Source organism: Eurypyga helias, unplaced genomic scaffold (genome assembly GCF_000690775.1).
Source record: "Eurypyga helias isolate BGI_N326 unplaced genomic scaffold, ASM69077v1 scaffold3762, whole genome shotgun sequence".
Classification (NCBI taxonomy): Eukaryota; Metazoa; Chordata; class Aves; order Eurypygiformes; family Eurypygidae; genus Eurypyga; species Eurypyga helias.
Window position 1 is genome coordinate 17,297 of NW_010233892.1, and position 15,771 is coordinate 33,067.

At 44.4% G+C, this 15,771-nt stretch overlaps 1 protein-coding gene across 1 annotated transcript; it reads left to right on the plus strand.

Annotated features, from left to right (window-relative positions):
• Positions 1-68: 68 nt before the first annotated feature.
• LOC104517244 lies at positions 69-14,334 on the plus strand (the record flags this gene model as incomplete). The annotated part of the gene is made up of 6 exons (XM_010161843.1): positions 69-1,048; positions 7,265-7,316; positions 7,417-7,519; positions 8,747-8,910; positions 12,721-12,966; positions 13,597-14,334. Coding segments are annotated over 6 exons (2,283 nt in total), but the record flags the coding sequence as incomplete, so codon positions are not given.
• Positions 14,335-15,771: the final 1,437 nt, after the last annotated feature.

Here is a 15,771-nt window from a genome sequence, read left to right on the forward strand (position 1 = left end):
AGGTCCAGCAGACTGCATCCTGTATATCATCTCTGGCAAGATGTAAGCTTATTTGTTTTACTTCCCAGGTGTATTATTCCTGTGGTGCAGTGGTGGAATCAATGGAAAGAGGCCTCATTTTATCACCAGGTTTTCCAAACAACTACTACCCAGGGACACACTGTGTTTGGCAGTTTTTCATTCCCATGAGAACCCATCTTATTTTGGAAATTTTTGACTTTGACATTTTTGAGAGCTCTAGTGAAACTCCAACCCCCTGGGATAGCTTTTCAGCGCCGGCTAAAATAGGAAATAAGGAGATACCTTCTCTTGAGGAAAACCTGGACTTTGCTCTCCGAACTACAAAACCCTCTCTCCAGACTTGGATGTCGAAGGTGGCTCAGAATCTGAGCAGGACAGGAGATCAGTCGAAGGACTTTGATGAACTTCCAGGAGCTGCCTCAAAGAAAGATGAAGCCAAACAAGCATCTGAAGAAAACCAGTCAAAGCAGATGAAGGAACCCAAAGCGATTTCCAAGGCTCAACCAGAAGTGCCATTCCCTGTGGCTGGTAGGGCTACCATGCAGATGCAAAATACCAGCGGCTTGGAAACAGAGGAAGATTTGAAAGGGAAAATCTTGCTTGCCCACCTAGCTGCCAGTGAGAGAGATGAAGTTACAGCAGAGAGCTGGACTCTACCCACAACAGTATTGCCTCTGGAAATCTCCTCCAGCCCACAGTCAGCAGTGGATATCTGTCCCCATGATGTATTATATGTTTCCGATCTCATCACATTTTCTTCTCGTTTCTGTGGACCAAATTCACCTTTAAACAAGACCATGGTCTTTGGTTCCTCTCTGGAAATGGTTGAGGTTATCATGGAACTGATCACCACCACAGACCGGGGACGAGGCTTTGCAATGCTCTTTGAATACAAGAACATCACCGACCCTAACACTGTAGATGCTGTGAGGCAGGAGAGGAAGGAAAACATGATGATGCTGGCAATTTTAACAGGGATTGTCTTCTTTGCACTTGCTTTGCTCTCTGCCCTCTGCATAGCTTACAGGTAAGATGATGCACATCTGAGCCTTTGAAGCATGTGGTATTATCCATATAGGGAAGAGACCAGAAAGTGGAGTTGCATTTCCTGTGTACTGCCAATGCTTGCTGTCCTTTAAATGTAGGAGAGTGCGTGGATACAGAGGAAACCAATGCCAGTCACTACTCCTGCCCAATGCTCCTCAGTTTTCTGTCCCAGTTCTACAGCTCCTGTGCCTCCAATTTATTTTCTTTTTCCTGCAGAAATACCTGAAAGGTGATGACTTGCTTGGGTGTTATTTTGTTTCAGTGGCAGTGGTGCCTTTGAACCTCAGTTTTGCGACACTACCAGGCCAATGGACAAATGCAGAACAGAAAGCTCATCCTTCCCTGAGCCTCCTGAGCAGGCTGAGCTGACAGCCACTGCATCTTTTCACAGCAGTTCCACAGTTTGACTCTAACCATCACTAATGCTCTGCAGAAAAGTAAATTAAAAAAAGTGTTACCACATAGAATTAAGATTAAATAAGATTTTCTGGCCTGTAGCAGGTTTTATCCTAGAGCATGTGCAGACAACTTTAATTCCAAAGCTCCTCATGCATTAAGCAGTCACCTGCACATCTCTGACTGCTGGGGAATAGCTGAGAGCCATGCTGCAGCACCTATGATTGTCCCCAGTTGTCATCTGTAATGATATGGTCAAGGGAACAGATGCTTAGGCTGGTTGCTGATTTCCAGGTCCTGATACTAATTAGTTAAATGGCTAAACCAGCCAGTGACTAAAGCATACCTCTCCAGTCAATTGCTTTTATTTTATATATTTATTTTCTCTATATCTATCAGGAGGAAGCTTCTTCACCCCCCAGCATATGTTTGCATTTTTCTTACTAAATTCCTACTGAAAACATTTGTGTAGAAACAGTGATTTATTTTTTTTCCTTCCAACAAATTCAAAACAGAGCCCAAGCTGTCCAGGTTTTTGTCAAAACAAACAGTATTCTTCTAATGTTTTGACTTCAGTGGAAACATCAGGTAAACTGAAATAAATACTGTCCCTTGCAGGGCTCCACGCTGGTGACTAGGTATTAGTAATAGCATTCCTTTCCCAGTGGCAGCATGCAACTGGTCTGTCTTCTCTCTTCCTGCATCCCCTGCCTCATCTACTGTGCATCCTCCAACCCAAAAGGTCTCAGGATTTCCCAGCCACTCCTAGTCATTGAGGTTGTTCTGAGAGAGGAGCTTTGTTTTCCTTGTCCTTTTGGAGGCTGCATTTCTAGCTCTTGCAGAATAAATACAAAATATAGGCCATCCTACTGGGTATACAAGAATGTGGGCAAGGTGGTGAAGCTTATATATAATCTCTCTTGCTGTATATAGAAATTTCTGCTTTCAGGGTCTGAGCTTTTCATAGCTGTAAGAGTTAAACTTGCATGTGTTATATCTAGCTAACCTTTTTCTTTTTTAAAGAGCTTGCAGAACACTAATTCAGACCACAATTTTTTTGCTAGCTCTAAAGGAAAATGTCTGGTGGAAAATGTCTTCCCGATACTAAATATTTTTATGTCCTTGCCAATCTTCAAAAGACACAGAAACACGCTCCCTTTGCCATGGCAGCAGTCTGGGCTGATACGTCGAGTAGGCTGTTCTTGCTCCATTACCCTCATCTAATTTCACTCTGTATCCTGAAGCAGAATAGCATTCTAACCAAAAAGCACACCGGCAAACTGAGATTTCACTGGCTGGAGTTCACTCTGCTTAGCGTGTTTAGAAAGTCAGGCCATGCTGCTCACACGCACAGTTTGGCTTTTTGCTTGTCAGATGTTTACAAAATAAAGTAATATCCTGCACTTCCTGACCAACAGAGAAAAAACTGAATTTTTTTCTCCCCAGACAAAAATGTTTGTATGTTCCAGTCACGGCAAATACATCCTACCAGGGGTCCTATGGCACGGGACCAGGATTAGACTCACTTCTTGTAACAACTTCATTGCTCTATGACCCTCTTTTTTAATAGATATACCTCTGCCAGCTGTTGACTGTATATAGAGAGGATCCCTAGCTCTTTAGCCTCTTGAAAGGCCATTTACTATCCCAGCTGCCTATATTCCCCTCATCCTATTCCAGGGAGATCTTGGTTACAGTAGTTTATTTCTGGGTAGTCTTAAAGCATTTGAGTGAGATATGACATACATGTAAGCGATGCCACGTCCTGTCCTGCGTAACCTCGCTTGTATTGCACTGGAACAGTCTTTTTTCTCTCTTTACTGCGCTAACTGCTTGGAGGATATTGGTCTCTGGTTCCAGACCTGCTGGCGCTTGTTGGAGCTTGCCTACACTTCCCAGATGGGGTGGCTTAATGCAGCTCAAAATAAGACTGCAGAGGCCATTAAGCACATCTAAACTTCTTTTAGTTCGAGCCCACCAAGCTCTATTTTATGCCTCTTGCCCTAAATAGGGGCTTGAAATCAGGTGCCACATGGGCATTAGCCACAGCCTGTCCTCACTGCAGACGGTGTCAGGACTGCAAGCACTGGGCTGAGGGGAGAAACGAGGATGCTTTACCAACGCAGCCTGCTGAGAAACAGGACCAGCTCTCTGAGGCATGGTAATACTTGCGCTGGCTGGGGGGTGCTGTTGCAAAGGATGCTAATAGTAACCTCCAAGCTCTTGGCCTCGTAACCTTGCCCTCCACTTTCTTTTCTCTTCATACTTTGCTTGTTCCTCTGGTACCAGCTTTAGCTGTATTCTTCCCCCCCATCTATCTGCTGCTCTTGCTCAGCTAAAAGTAGCAGGCTTTGCCTTGCCAGGGGTAGAAATGGCCCAGGATGGGCTTGGCACCTACCGCCACTCCAATGCACCAAGTCGTCAGCAGTGTCTGCTTGGGCTCATTGCATTCAGCCAGGGCAAAGCTCTCTGGGGAAACTCCAAGTCTCTGCCACACTGCAGCTTTTGTTTGCTGTTTGGGGAGGGAATGAAAGCTTCAGTTGTTAGTTGGCCAATAATTCTAATTACTTTTGGCCATGAGGCCTGGCTTGAGTTATGGGGTATTTTTTATTTTCTTTCCCAAGCCCCAAGAACAACAGACATGTCCACCTTATTTAATTTTAATCCTGTCCAATGCAGTCAGACTTTTGCTCGATGGTTGCAACCCATGGATTGCAATTGCATTTTACACCTGCATAGCCTGCCAATGACCTGTTTCCAATTACAACCCCATCGTGTACAGCTACTTCATCAAGTCATCATGTGCTGCCATCTCTGCCCTGCCAGTCACTGTCTGTGGCCTGATCATTACCGAGGGGTGAAACTTCCCCTTTGTCATCCTAGAGAATCCTTATCACTTCTGGGCTAAAACCAGGCCTTTCCTCTGCCATCTTCCTGTTAGGCACAGCCCAGAAACCCCTCCCTGTCTGTTGTAGCTGTGTCCCCCAATTCTGTCCCTCTACACACCAGGCTAGTTTAGTTAGAGACCTAAGAGAGCTAGACCCAGCTGGAGCTGCCTGCTGGGGGGCACAGCACAGTTTTCACAAAGCTTCCAACAGACTTGAGTTTCCTGGTTTACTTGAGAAGTTTGAAACAACTTTAAAAAAAAACCCAAAACCAATTACAACTTCTTTTAAATTATGGAAACTGGTGTATTTGCCCATTGGCTGGTTTATATTCGTGAGCTGCACACTGATCTAAATCACTGGTCTCCTTGGCGGCGAGGTACTGCAGCCTGCCACGGGAGATGTTGTCCAGCTGGAGAATGAGCTAAAGAAAGACTGAGATCCCCAGACCTGCAAACTAGCGTATCTCTCCAGGCGCTGTGGCAGCAGCTCTGGAGAGAAGAAAAAAACCACATCTCAAGTTTACACCAAAATTGTTGGCTGATTCTAGAAACTCTTACCCTTTGTGTGTGTTGGTTTTCAACAGTAAATCAAATTGTTCAGCGGAAATCAGATATTCAGTACCCGAAGTGCAATGAGGGAAGAAAAAGTTAAAATGAGGACATTTTGGCCATTTTTTAATCCTAATTTAAACTTAGGGAAGAACAGGGTTCTTCCTTCTCTTATTCCACCATTTTTGCACAGAAATCTTGTTTTTGGCGGGTGCACCTTACTCTCCCTTTGCTTCATTCTGCCCACCTGCAGTGTGGATTTCAAGGTAGTTACGATGCCTGCTAAATATTGTAGAACACAACATTTATAAAGAATTGCAAGGAAAAGATCCAAATAGATGCAAGATATTTCAGTTTCTTAATGCAGAACTTGCTCTGTATCTTCTAGTTTATCATAGCTGTCAGCTGATGAGACTTTTTAAATGGATGTTTCATCTTTTCAGCTTTGTTCCAGAGAACATGAGTATCTTATAAACGGGACAGCTGTATACAAGAATCTGAGGAACACATTTTTATGTTTTTGAGAACTCAAACATTTTGTTTGTTAAATCATGCTAAAAATTTAAATAACAAACCCAAAAGCGTGACCATCCAGATAACTAAGAAGTCTGAGTTGCCAATGCCCAATGTTCAGTGTGGAAGAAATATGTGCTAAGTCTTGTTTTCTTAGAGGATAACATTTCCTTTGTGCTCTTTAATCCCTGGGTGGGAATATTTGAATCAAAAATATTCCATAGAAATATATCAGATTTTATTAAATTTTTATCATGGATTTTGGCAGGAAGGAGCTGGGGTGAGGGGAAGAGGTTAAAAAAATTAGTGCAGTGTGGAGAAAGCAGAGAATTACACAGTTCTCCCACCACCTACCTGAATGCCTGACCACCACTCTTACTCATTATTTTGGGGCATGTTTTTGCCAGGTCACTCCTGCAAAGTTCTGGTGACCAAGAAAAGCTTCTGGGAGGTGTGTGTGGAATATTTACATCACATTTTCTACTCTGAAGTATTTCCTACTTGGTTTGATCCTGCTTGGAAGCCTTTCCCTGGTCCCCCTTTCCTGAATCAATGCATTAAGGAAAAGCCTTCCCTGCTTTAGCCCCGAGTTCCCCCGAGAAGCTCAAGCGATGGCCGATGCCCTTGTGCCTCCTGGAGTAACAGCTATCCACCTGTACCTCTTCTGGATTAATTTCTCCAGTGCCAACTGACTCTCCTCTTTTTTCTGTAGACTTCTCTGTATTCCCCAGGAATAGTGCTGAGGGCGCGTCATGGGTTTTCTCCCTCAATTCACTTGTCAGTCAATAAGCATTTTTTAAGAGATCCAATGATACGGTGAAGGAATGAAACCCACCATGCCCGAGATGGAGCAGACGCTGGCTCCCGACCAGCCTCATCAGGTGGCCTCTGAGTCCCCATTCTTAAAAACAAACAGTAATGAAATGGTGACTGAAAACTTGAAATCTTGGCTTTGACACATCACTACCAAAAAGAAACTTGTATGGAGGAGATTAAATGCCTTAAAACAAACCAACCCCTTCAACAAGAAGAGGAAAAATGCCAGCCAACAGCACAGATAGTAAGGAAAACAGCAACATCTGATCAGTGCTTTAACGCTCCCGTGTGTCTCTGCACTCTCCCATGGAGCACTGCTGTACACAAGGACAAAATCCACTTGCTTCAGTCATTATCACATTCATTACTGTCAGCCTTTCTCTGTGACAAATTCACGTCTTATTTATCCCATTGCTAACACTAGTTTTTTCATTATCTCAGTTTTAGTAAAAATGTGAAAAAGTGGGTAAGAACGCGCTTTCGCCTCCCTTCAGCCAAGAGGCCCGTTTACCCAGCAATCATCTGCCACAGTGCTGGCTTTTAATAAAACATTCACACAAACGAACAACATCCGATGCTCTCTGCTCACTAAACATAACCCAGCATGCAATATTGCCTAGGCAGATGAAATATTCTAACAGGATAAGAATGATGTCGCTGCCCAGGCCAAACACAGGGTTTCAGTCCTGCTATTTAGTTACAGACGTGAAAGAGCAGCCAGAGGGAGGGGGGGGAGCATGGTGGGACGCGGCAGAGGTCTGACCTCGGCTCCTGCTTTTGCAGTGATCACGGGACGATCATGGGCCCTTCTCTTCTCCAGATGACTTTCCACTACTTGAGCATATAATTTTCTCCCCTGGCCTACAAGCCTCGTTGCTCTGAGTCTTGCCAAGTATTTTGGATGCTCCTGTAGGCAGGAGAGCTCGTAACCTGCTGCGTCCCCCTGGCAGGAGGAGCACAGCCGAGACCTTCCCTTCTGTGGATCTTTAACTCACTCGTGGGCTTCTTGTTGTTGTTGCTGTCTCTCCTTTTCAGGCAGAGAACGTGCCCCAAAAGGAGCTCATCCAACGCATGCAGTGACCAGGAGGTTAGTGCTAATGGCTTCAGCAATTTCTGTTTCTCTCTTTCATATTGGCTGTTGCACTGTTTATCTGACAATGTTTACTGGGGCATGTTCTGAGTTGTAGAATGGGATCCAGAACTCTGCCGTCGATATCAATGAGCTCCAGCTGGTGGTGCCAAGCCGGGAGAATGAAAACAACAACCACTCTGTCAGCCGGGAGCAGGCGGGTAAGTGCGGGGCATCAGCGGGAGCGGGTCAGGGCACCCCGTAGCCCTGGGCCAGTTAATCAGATCATTTCTTACTTGCAGTCCTCCTCACTGTCTCGCCCATGCACAGCTGGAGAGCCACTTCACAGCAGAAAGCTTTTGTTGTGGGAACTATCCATTGCTGGTCTCCCCCCTCGCTGGTAGGATAATTCCCCTGGCAAGGACCATGCACAAGCACAGCTCCAGGACACTGCCAAAGCACATGGCATGGCACAGACACTGGGTTAGCAAATGTGTTGGGTTTAGGCTGCTACAAACAACTTAGAAAGATCCGTAAGTTGTGGAAGAGTTTCACCTGCGCTGTGCCAAACCTTGTCCAGAAAGGATGGGTCTTCCAATGCTTACATTGGCTTTGGTCAACTTCGACTCCTGGAGTTAACTTTTTCTGAAGGTCTTTGTGGATGGGACTGCTTTAAAAAACATTTACCTCACAGGATGTTTCCAGAAAGGGAGCCAAGCTGCAGATAATGTCACTTGCTGCAATTCTGGGTCACGACATAGGAATTGTATCAGTGCCCCTTTGAGCTGGTGAAGGCCAACAGGGCCTTGAGGTTATGCTGCTACACACCATCAGTTTCCCACTAAACCATCAGCCATTGCACGCACAGCTCTCACAAGGATGTCTTCGTAACAAGCTAATTCTGTGCTTCCAACCGTGACAGTTTCCCATCTCCCGTTCTTTGGAACGGCCATTGAGGAAGTTGTGGCCAGAGTTCTCCTGGCCTGGGCCAGATGCACAGCCCTTGGGGACACACGCATGCACACACCCATGTCAGTCCCTGGAGTATAAGGCTGCCTGTGGGAGCAGCATCATTAGGTTTCAATCAAAAAACACAGCTCCCAACATTAACAGGGATGAGTAAATAGAAATGAAGAATGAGTTGATCAAGTCTGCAAGTTTCTGATCTGCAGCACAACCCTGTGTGTTTAGTATGCAGGATTTCAGTTTAGGTCTGTCTTTATTAGAAAGCAGACTCAAGGGTGTTCCTCTCCTTTTGTTTTGTTTTTAAAAGCTTGCAGTTTCAGGAGAGCAAACTGCTGGCTTGAGTTTTGTTCTGGCTGGTGCGACAGCCAAAGCCTGCTCTAGATTGTCTGGGGAGAGAGGGAGGAGGGTTTGTCATGCAATAGTTGGGAACAGATGTTTTGGACTCTCGCAAGCAGTCTTTATAGATTTTCTTCTTTTCTCAGTCACTTCCTGCAGAGGCAGCACAGAACGGTCTCCTCAGGACACTGACCCAGATGTGCCCTCCTCCACATCCGCAGTGACCACCGAGACTGGGAGCGATGAAGTATTTATTATTTCTGCTGGACCTGGGACCAGTGGCCTGAGCTTTACCACCTACAGAATACAGGTAGGAATGCTCTTGGGCATCTCCAGCAAGCCACAGGATGTCCCTCTTGGGCAGTACCTGTCATAGCTGTCCATTTATGCTTGCTGCCCACTTGGCAAGAGTGTTAGTGGTGGAGCCAGGCAGTTCTAAGCCTCAAGTTGACCTGCCATCAAATGCTGTGGGCTGTGATCCCCCAAGCCACTATCTTACCAGCTTTGAGAAGAACGAGTGCAGAAGTCTACCTTGGATCTGACTGATGGTAATGCAGAGGTCTGCCAGCAGGCAGTAGGACCAGCCCCCAGAAATAAGTTAATTGACAAAGATGCTGTTCCATTAAAACCATCACTTGTAGCAACTGAAGGACCTGGGAGTCAGACCTGTTCTGCCTGCTGCTACCAAGTGGTTTGGGAAGTTCATCAGCTTGTCAGAAAGCTATTTAACTGTCTCACCAGGCTGATATGAAAGTTAAGTGTGTGCCTCAAAATCAAGATCTTCAACTGAAAGTACCGGGGTCCTTTCAAAGAAAGGAAACAGAAACCTGGATTTTTTTTTCACAGAAACCTGGATCAGTTCAGATGATGGCTCAGGAGCTTCAGGTCTGGCTGCTACCTCTTCCACACAGAGCAGTGACTGACAAAGCACATCCACTACAAGTCTGTATTAAAGCCTTTCCCAGGTTACTACTCTCCTCTCCAGTGCCCTCTCTTCTCTCACAAGAGGAGAAATAACCAACCCAAGGCACCCACATGCCCCAGGACAGTCTATGTAATACTTCCATCACAGTTTACAAGACAAAGCACTCTGTATCTCTGCACTTGATTAGGAAACTAGCCAGGAGGCTGGGCAGGATTTTCTCACACCAGTATAAGACACATGCTAAGTGTTTCCTCCAGTCAACCCCACTGATTAACAGAAGAAGAAAGAGAAGGGAAAACAGCTCTGATGCCTTCCCTTGCCCAAACACATTACCTTCTGCAGAGCAGGGCACTGTGAGCTGTGTGGGTGCTCAAACTGAGCACCCTTGAACACCTGCACACCTTAGTCCTTCTTTCCAGTGGAGAGAGCTTCACCTGGTGGCAGTTATACACAAATACAGCTTCTAGATGGGAAGAAACCCCTTTTCCCTTTCTCTTTCTCCCACTCTAGTCAGGATGAACAAATACACTTAAAAAAACCCTCGTTTCTATTCTGCTATTCCTTCTGCAAGCAATCTAGCAAAGGAAATACGTATATAGAAATAAAATACATAGTTAAATCACTTCTAAGTGAACATAACCCAAAGAATTAAAGTGATTTACCACATCATTAACTCAGGAGACATCTCCTTCTCAGTGCTGTCCATGCTGCACACGTGTAAGTCATCACTCTCACCCAAATCTCTTAAAGAGCAGAAATCCTACCTAGGAAAGGTGACAGAACCTTTTTAAAAGCACTGGGTCTTTCCCCACAGCTGAAAACTATCCTCTCTAAAGGGGGTGGAGATTTGGCACAGCTGGCCAGTTACAATCCTGCACTCAATTGGGATTTCTTCAGGCCCCTTGGGTTACTGGATGTTAGAAATAAACGTGTTTACGGTTTAATTTCTAAATGTGTGCTTTTAGAGTGTAAAATGCAGCCAGCTCATGCTTTAGCCTCTGAGCCCTGCAGAGGGAATGGTGCACAGCCTTTGTGGACCAGCACTAGGCAAGTAGGGTGAGTTACCCATTGGAGCATAGGCACTGTCTTGGCAGGAGCTAAGAAGTTATCCTCATGTGGAAAGACGTGTGAAATCCTGAGCCTTTATGGTACAGCAAATAATGCCGTCAGACTCACTCAAAATGCTCAGCCAGACAAAGCATGCTAGAAGGAGCTTTCATTAAAAAAAAATCCTGATCTTTTTACCGAGAAATTGTGACTGGCCACTCGTCTTGTGCCCCCCAGCATGAGCCTCAGCGCTGCTGGGCAGGAGCCAGCGGTACACTGGCTTTTGGTTTTTAGCTTTTGAAACCCAGTGGAAGAAATCAATCCACTGCCAGGAGGCAAAAGCCGGGAGAGCAAACACACGTCTCTGCACGTGGACTGGCGTAAGGAAACAGAGGGCAGGATGGCTTTCAGATGGCTTCTGCGGTGTCTTCCAGGAGGGTTGTGGCTTTCCCATCATTCAGCCTTTGGCTGACATACAACTATGATCTTTGACTTCTGTTCAGACACTGCAAGTTTCAGCTGCAAAGGTTTGACTAGAGAGTGTTATTACGGCAGTTTAAGGAACATTTTTTGCTAAAACGTTTTCAAAAATCTAGAAAATACATTACTCATCTTCATAGTTACTTTCAGTATATCAATCTTAAAACCAGTGGCTAGATTTACAACAGTTTGGATGTAATTATGGTAATATTGGAATAATAAATCTTAAGACAGCCTGAAGAGTCTTCTGAGGAGAAGATAGCTGGCTTATAAATTTATAAATAAAGATTGTTACTTTAATCAAATCTGAGACTAAGAGCTTAATATTGAAACAAACTTATCCGGAGCCTGAAGCCTCTCACAGCTTCCTACTGAGATTTTTTTTTTTTTTTGTGCTGTAATAGCTAATTTCTTGCCTCTCTGCCCAGCCATTTCCAGTGTGACATTTTAACTAAATAGGTTCTTCGATTTGCAGAAACTTGAGAGATTCAGTTTAACAGAAATAACAAATGACAAGTTTCTGGTTTCTCAGGACTTTTAAATCCAGCACAGCGTAGGATTTATTTCAGATCCTCTTTAAAGACTATATGAACTTTGGGAATGTGGATTTTGCATTCTTCTCATGACAACCATATTCGCACAGCTGAAATTAAAAATACATACAGAGTTGGGGAACAGGAGGCTTATATAAATAACAGGTGAAGTATTAGTAAGAATGAAAGGAGATTCATAGGATTGTCAGGGATCCCTTAACTTTTCTGTCTCTTATCCCACATCAAAATTAGGGGAAAAAAAAGTGATTTTCAATGCAACATCAGAAGTAAGTATGGAAGAGACCATTAGAAGTTGTTTACAGTTCATTCCCGTCAGATCAACTCTGCTTATATACAGAGCTGGTGGCAGTGGTTTAATGTGGTCTCACCTCCTGATGATGCCAATTTTATACCTCTCTGGATGCCTTGTTCTACTGCTAAAGCATGTTTTCCATCTGAAAAGCATTTCTTATGTGAAATGACAATATCTCCTTGGCCTCAATCTGGGTCTTGTGCCTCTTGTTCTATTCACCATAGAGACTGAGAACAGATTATTCTTTCTCTTTGTTTTTAATTCTTTTTATTTTCTTAGTTCTTCCCTAACATAGGATGAATAGCACCACTTTCTTCAGTCTTCCCTGCTGATTCATGCATTTTTGAGACTTCTGATTCTCTCACTGCTTGCGTCCAGGTTTCTTTCAGTTTTCCCCCTCTGCCTTGAAGTTTTGTTTCCCTAGACACATCCGGAGCCTTCCAAGAGCCAAGCAGGGTGAAACAATTATGGTTTACACAGTGAGGTTCACTAGTCGGAGCTGTTAGGTATCTCCAGTATAATAAAGCTGTAAATATTTGATGTATTTGGTTAGTCAGAGTGGTAGGACTTTATTTCTTATGTAACTGAAACGTCTCAGTTCAGCGTTAAACCTGAAACTGGGGAAGCAAGGTAAAACTGCCATCTAAGGAAGCCAGTGAACCGCAGGCAGCGCGCTGGAAGAGCCAACGAGGAGAAGTTGCATTCCTGTGTCTTGTCCTGAGAAGAGGCCCACTGAAGACATCAGTCACATACACTAGCAGCGTATTCTTAAAAGTGTTTTAAAAACCTTTTGATGAAACGATCTGTATTTATTATTTTCAGGACAAAAACCTGAAAAGAAGTGTCACAAGCCCAGCCTCAGTGGCTGACTGGCTGACTTCTAACCACGCAGCTGCAGGAACAGACGCTGTTGAGAAGGGAAACGTCCAGCTGGAAAATCATTACCCCAGACAACGCACATGGAGTGCCCGCACTTTCCACGACTTCCTGGCTCCAATACCACAGCTACAGAAAAAATGGTGTAGCTGGACCACCAACAGTCCCTTCACAAAGCTGGTTGACAACAGCGTAAGTCTTGCAAGGAGGGGAGGACGTGCTGGTTGGGGTCTGTGCCCCAGGATCCCCAGCTATTTGCTGATGGGACATGTTTTTCCCTTGGTCTACTGCTTTGCACTTCCATCCTGCAAATGTGATAGATGTTTCAGTCCATCTTGCTTGGTGTATGGGGAACACTTTTGCATAACTATATTGTAATTCATTCAGTTTTTCATGAAGCACTAATAAGCTTTGTTTTCCAGCAGTTAACACCTGCTGAAGAAATCATCACCAGTCCAGAAAAACACGTAGAAATGCCTTCAGACTAGATTATCTCATTGAATTTTCTGACATACACCTTTTTTCCCTGGTTATGCCTTAAATTTATTTTAATTGATGTATTACTGTTGCATTGTGAGGGGTCTGTAGGTGTGTGAGGGATATCTAGATCTCACTGACCGTAATCATCAAACCAACAGCTTGTTACAAAGCTAGTAGAGGATGTTCCTTCTTTTTTAAGGTAATAACATAGGCTTTTGCTAAAGAATGCATCTCACCTCTAACATAATAAGGAACTTTAGCTTTTAGTTCTGTTGAGATCAAAGCTTCTCAAGATAGTTATTTTTCACGGCATGTCTACTGATTTATTATTATATCGTGCAGGGTTTTCCTACAGCTGCAAGATCCCAAGGTGTCCCAACCAGAAAGGTAATCTCAGCCACTGAGATAGAGGGAGCATCAGAGACCATTTACTCTGACTCATCTGCCAGTAACGCGTCCTACCCCCTCACTCTGTCTGCACAAAGGCAGCGGAAGCTAAGCTCCTGCAATTTGAAGAAATCCAGGTTTGGGAACCCTTATTTTGGGTTTTTATCCAGCTCCCCTGACAGCAAACGTGTGAAGTCCTTGGATCCCTCAAGACATCTAGGGCCAGCATCTCCAGTTAACAGCCAAAGCCCCAAAAATCCTCTAGAGAGCTCCAACCCACTGAAAATCAACTTAGTCAATGGTTCAAAAACAAAGGAGCTTATGGTAGAAACAGATAAAAATAAACCAGTTTTTGTTATTTCTGAAGAAGGAGATGATCAGCAGCCTCTGGTCCTAGCAGAGCATCTCAGTCAGTGTGGAGATCACCTGCCAGAACAGAACGCTGTGTATGCTCCAACCGTGCCAGATAAACAGCCGGTGGTTCCGACTGCGGAGGGGAACAGTTCTGCCAGCTTCACCTCAAATCTGCCCCCCTGGGGAAAATCCCCTGGGCCATACAAAGGTCAGGTGAAAGTCCCCAGCTCTTCCAGGGACCATCAGAGCTCTTCAGCTGTGGATGCGAATACTACTGAGACCTCACAGAACTGTGACACGCTAGCTGCTCCTACGCTATGCCAAGCGTCAGTCCCGTGATGCCCTCGGTAAGACTGAAACATCAGTTCACAAAGACAGAGGTAACAGTGATCAGAGTGGAAGCTGTGCCAAGTAGTGGAATGTGTCAGTCACAGATGGATGCAATTTTGAGTGGCTTTTGCTTCCCAGCTGCTGGGATTGGGATTATGACCATACAAACCACAGCACAGCACAAATGCCATCTTCCCTTATGCTCACTAACCTCACCTCTGTTCTCTGCATGGAATTTTGATGTGGTTTACACAAGAAAGCATCCTCTGAAAAGGTACTTCAGACTGCAGAAAACCTTTTCTGGAATGAGAAACGAAAGTCATGTGAGATGGTTACATCATGGATTCCTTCCAAAATGTAAATCAGTCCTCTGTCACTGGGGTATCAGTTGAGTCTTTCTGTTGGGAGCTATGAGTTAAATTCTATTTGTAGGTATGCCTGTACAATCCAAGCCTTGCCAAGCCAAGGGTAAGAATTCAATCATGCATGTTTGCGTACGGTTTTGTAAACCTGATTTTAAGCATTTCATAACTTCTGCACTCTAGCACAAAGTTTACCAAGCAGTAGCATCTCTACTATTAAAGACCATGATTATCTCATACCCTGACTCTTTAGAGAAGCGCGCAGACAAGCTGAGCAACCCAATACTGGATGCCAGTTCTGTGAGTCTGGGGTAGCTTTGTCTTTGTTAGATCTACGTAGGCTTAAAAACACCTCAGTCCACTACATCGTTAGGTGACTCCTCATGGCAATGGGAGCATGTGTACAAAAACACTGAGGTACTAGGAATAGTCTTCAGCATCCAACACTTGGATATTTGCAGCTGCTCTGATCCTATATCCACCAGCTATTTATTGCTGGTAACGCACATTGACTAGAGAACTATTTCCCTTCCTTTAGCAGGCAAGACTTCAAGTTAAGTGGGGCAGACTTTGAGTGCTCACTTTCTTTCGAAATGAACTACTAAGTGGCTGTGCCTCCCTGATTACAAATCCAGGGCGTTCAATGGAACACTGAACCAAAGGGAAGCTTGCTAGTCCTACTGCCTTTAATAACCCCATCAGTATTTTAATTGCCTGCTGGTGATATTTTCCTATCCTTGCAAGACTCCTGCATATTCAGCCCACAACTCAGAATGATTTTGCTTTCTTAAATGAAAGAAATTCCCCATGGAGCTGTATTTGGCAGCTGACACAGCACATTGTTTTGAAGCAATAGTATGTCATAAAACAGGTGTGAGAAAGAATCTTCCATACAAGTCTTCCCCTGTATTAGCTGCAGTGTGCATCGAGTTATCTCAATCCTTCTGTGTGAAGGCATTTAAGTCTGATTCCTGAAATATTTAACTGAATTATTGATGATTTCATCTGCTATTACAGCTTCCATTTGCCACTTACTAATGCCTGAGATATGCCACACAAGATTGTAGGTTTTGCCATATATTTT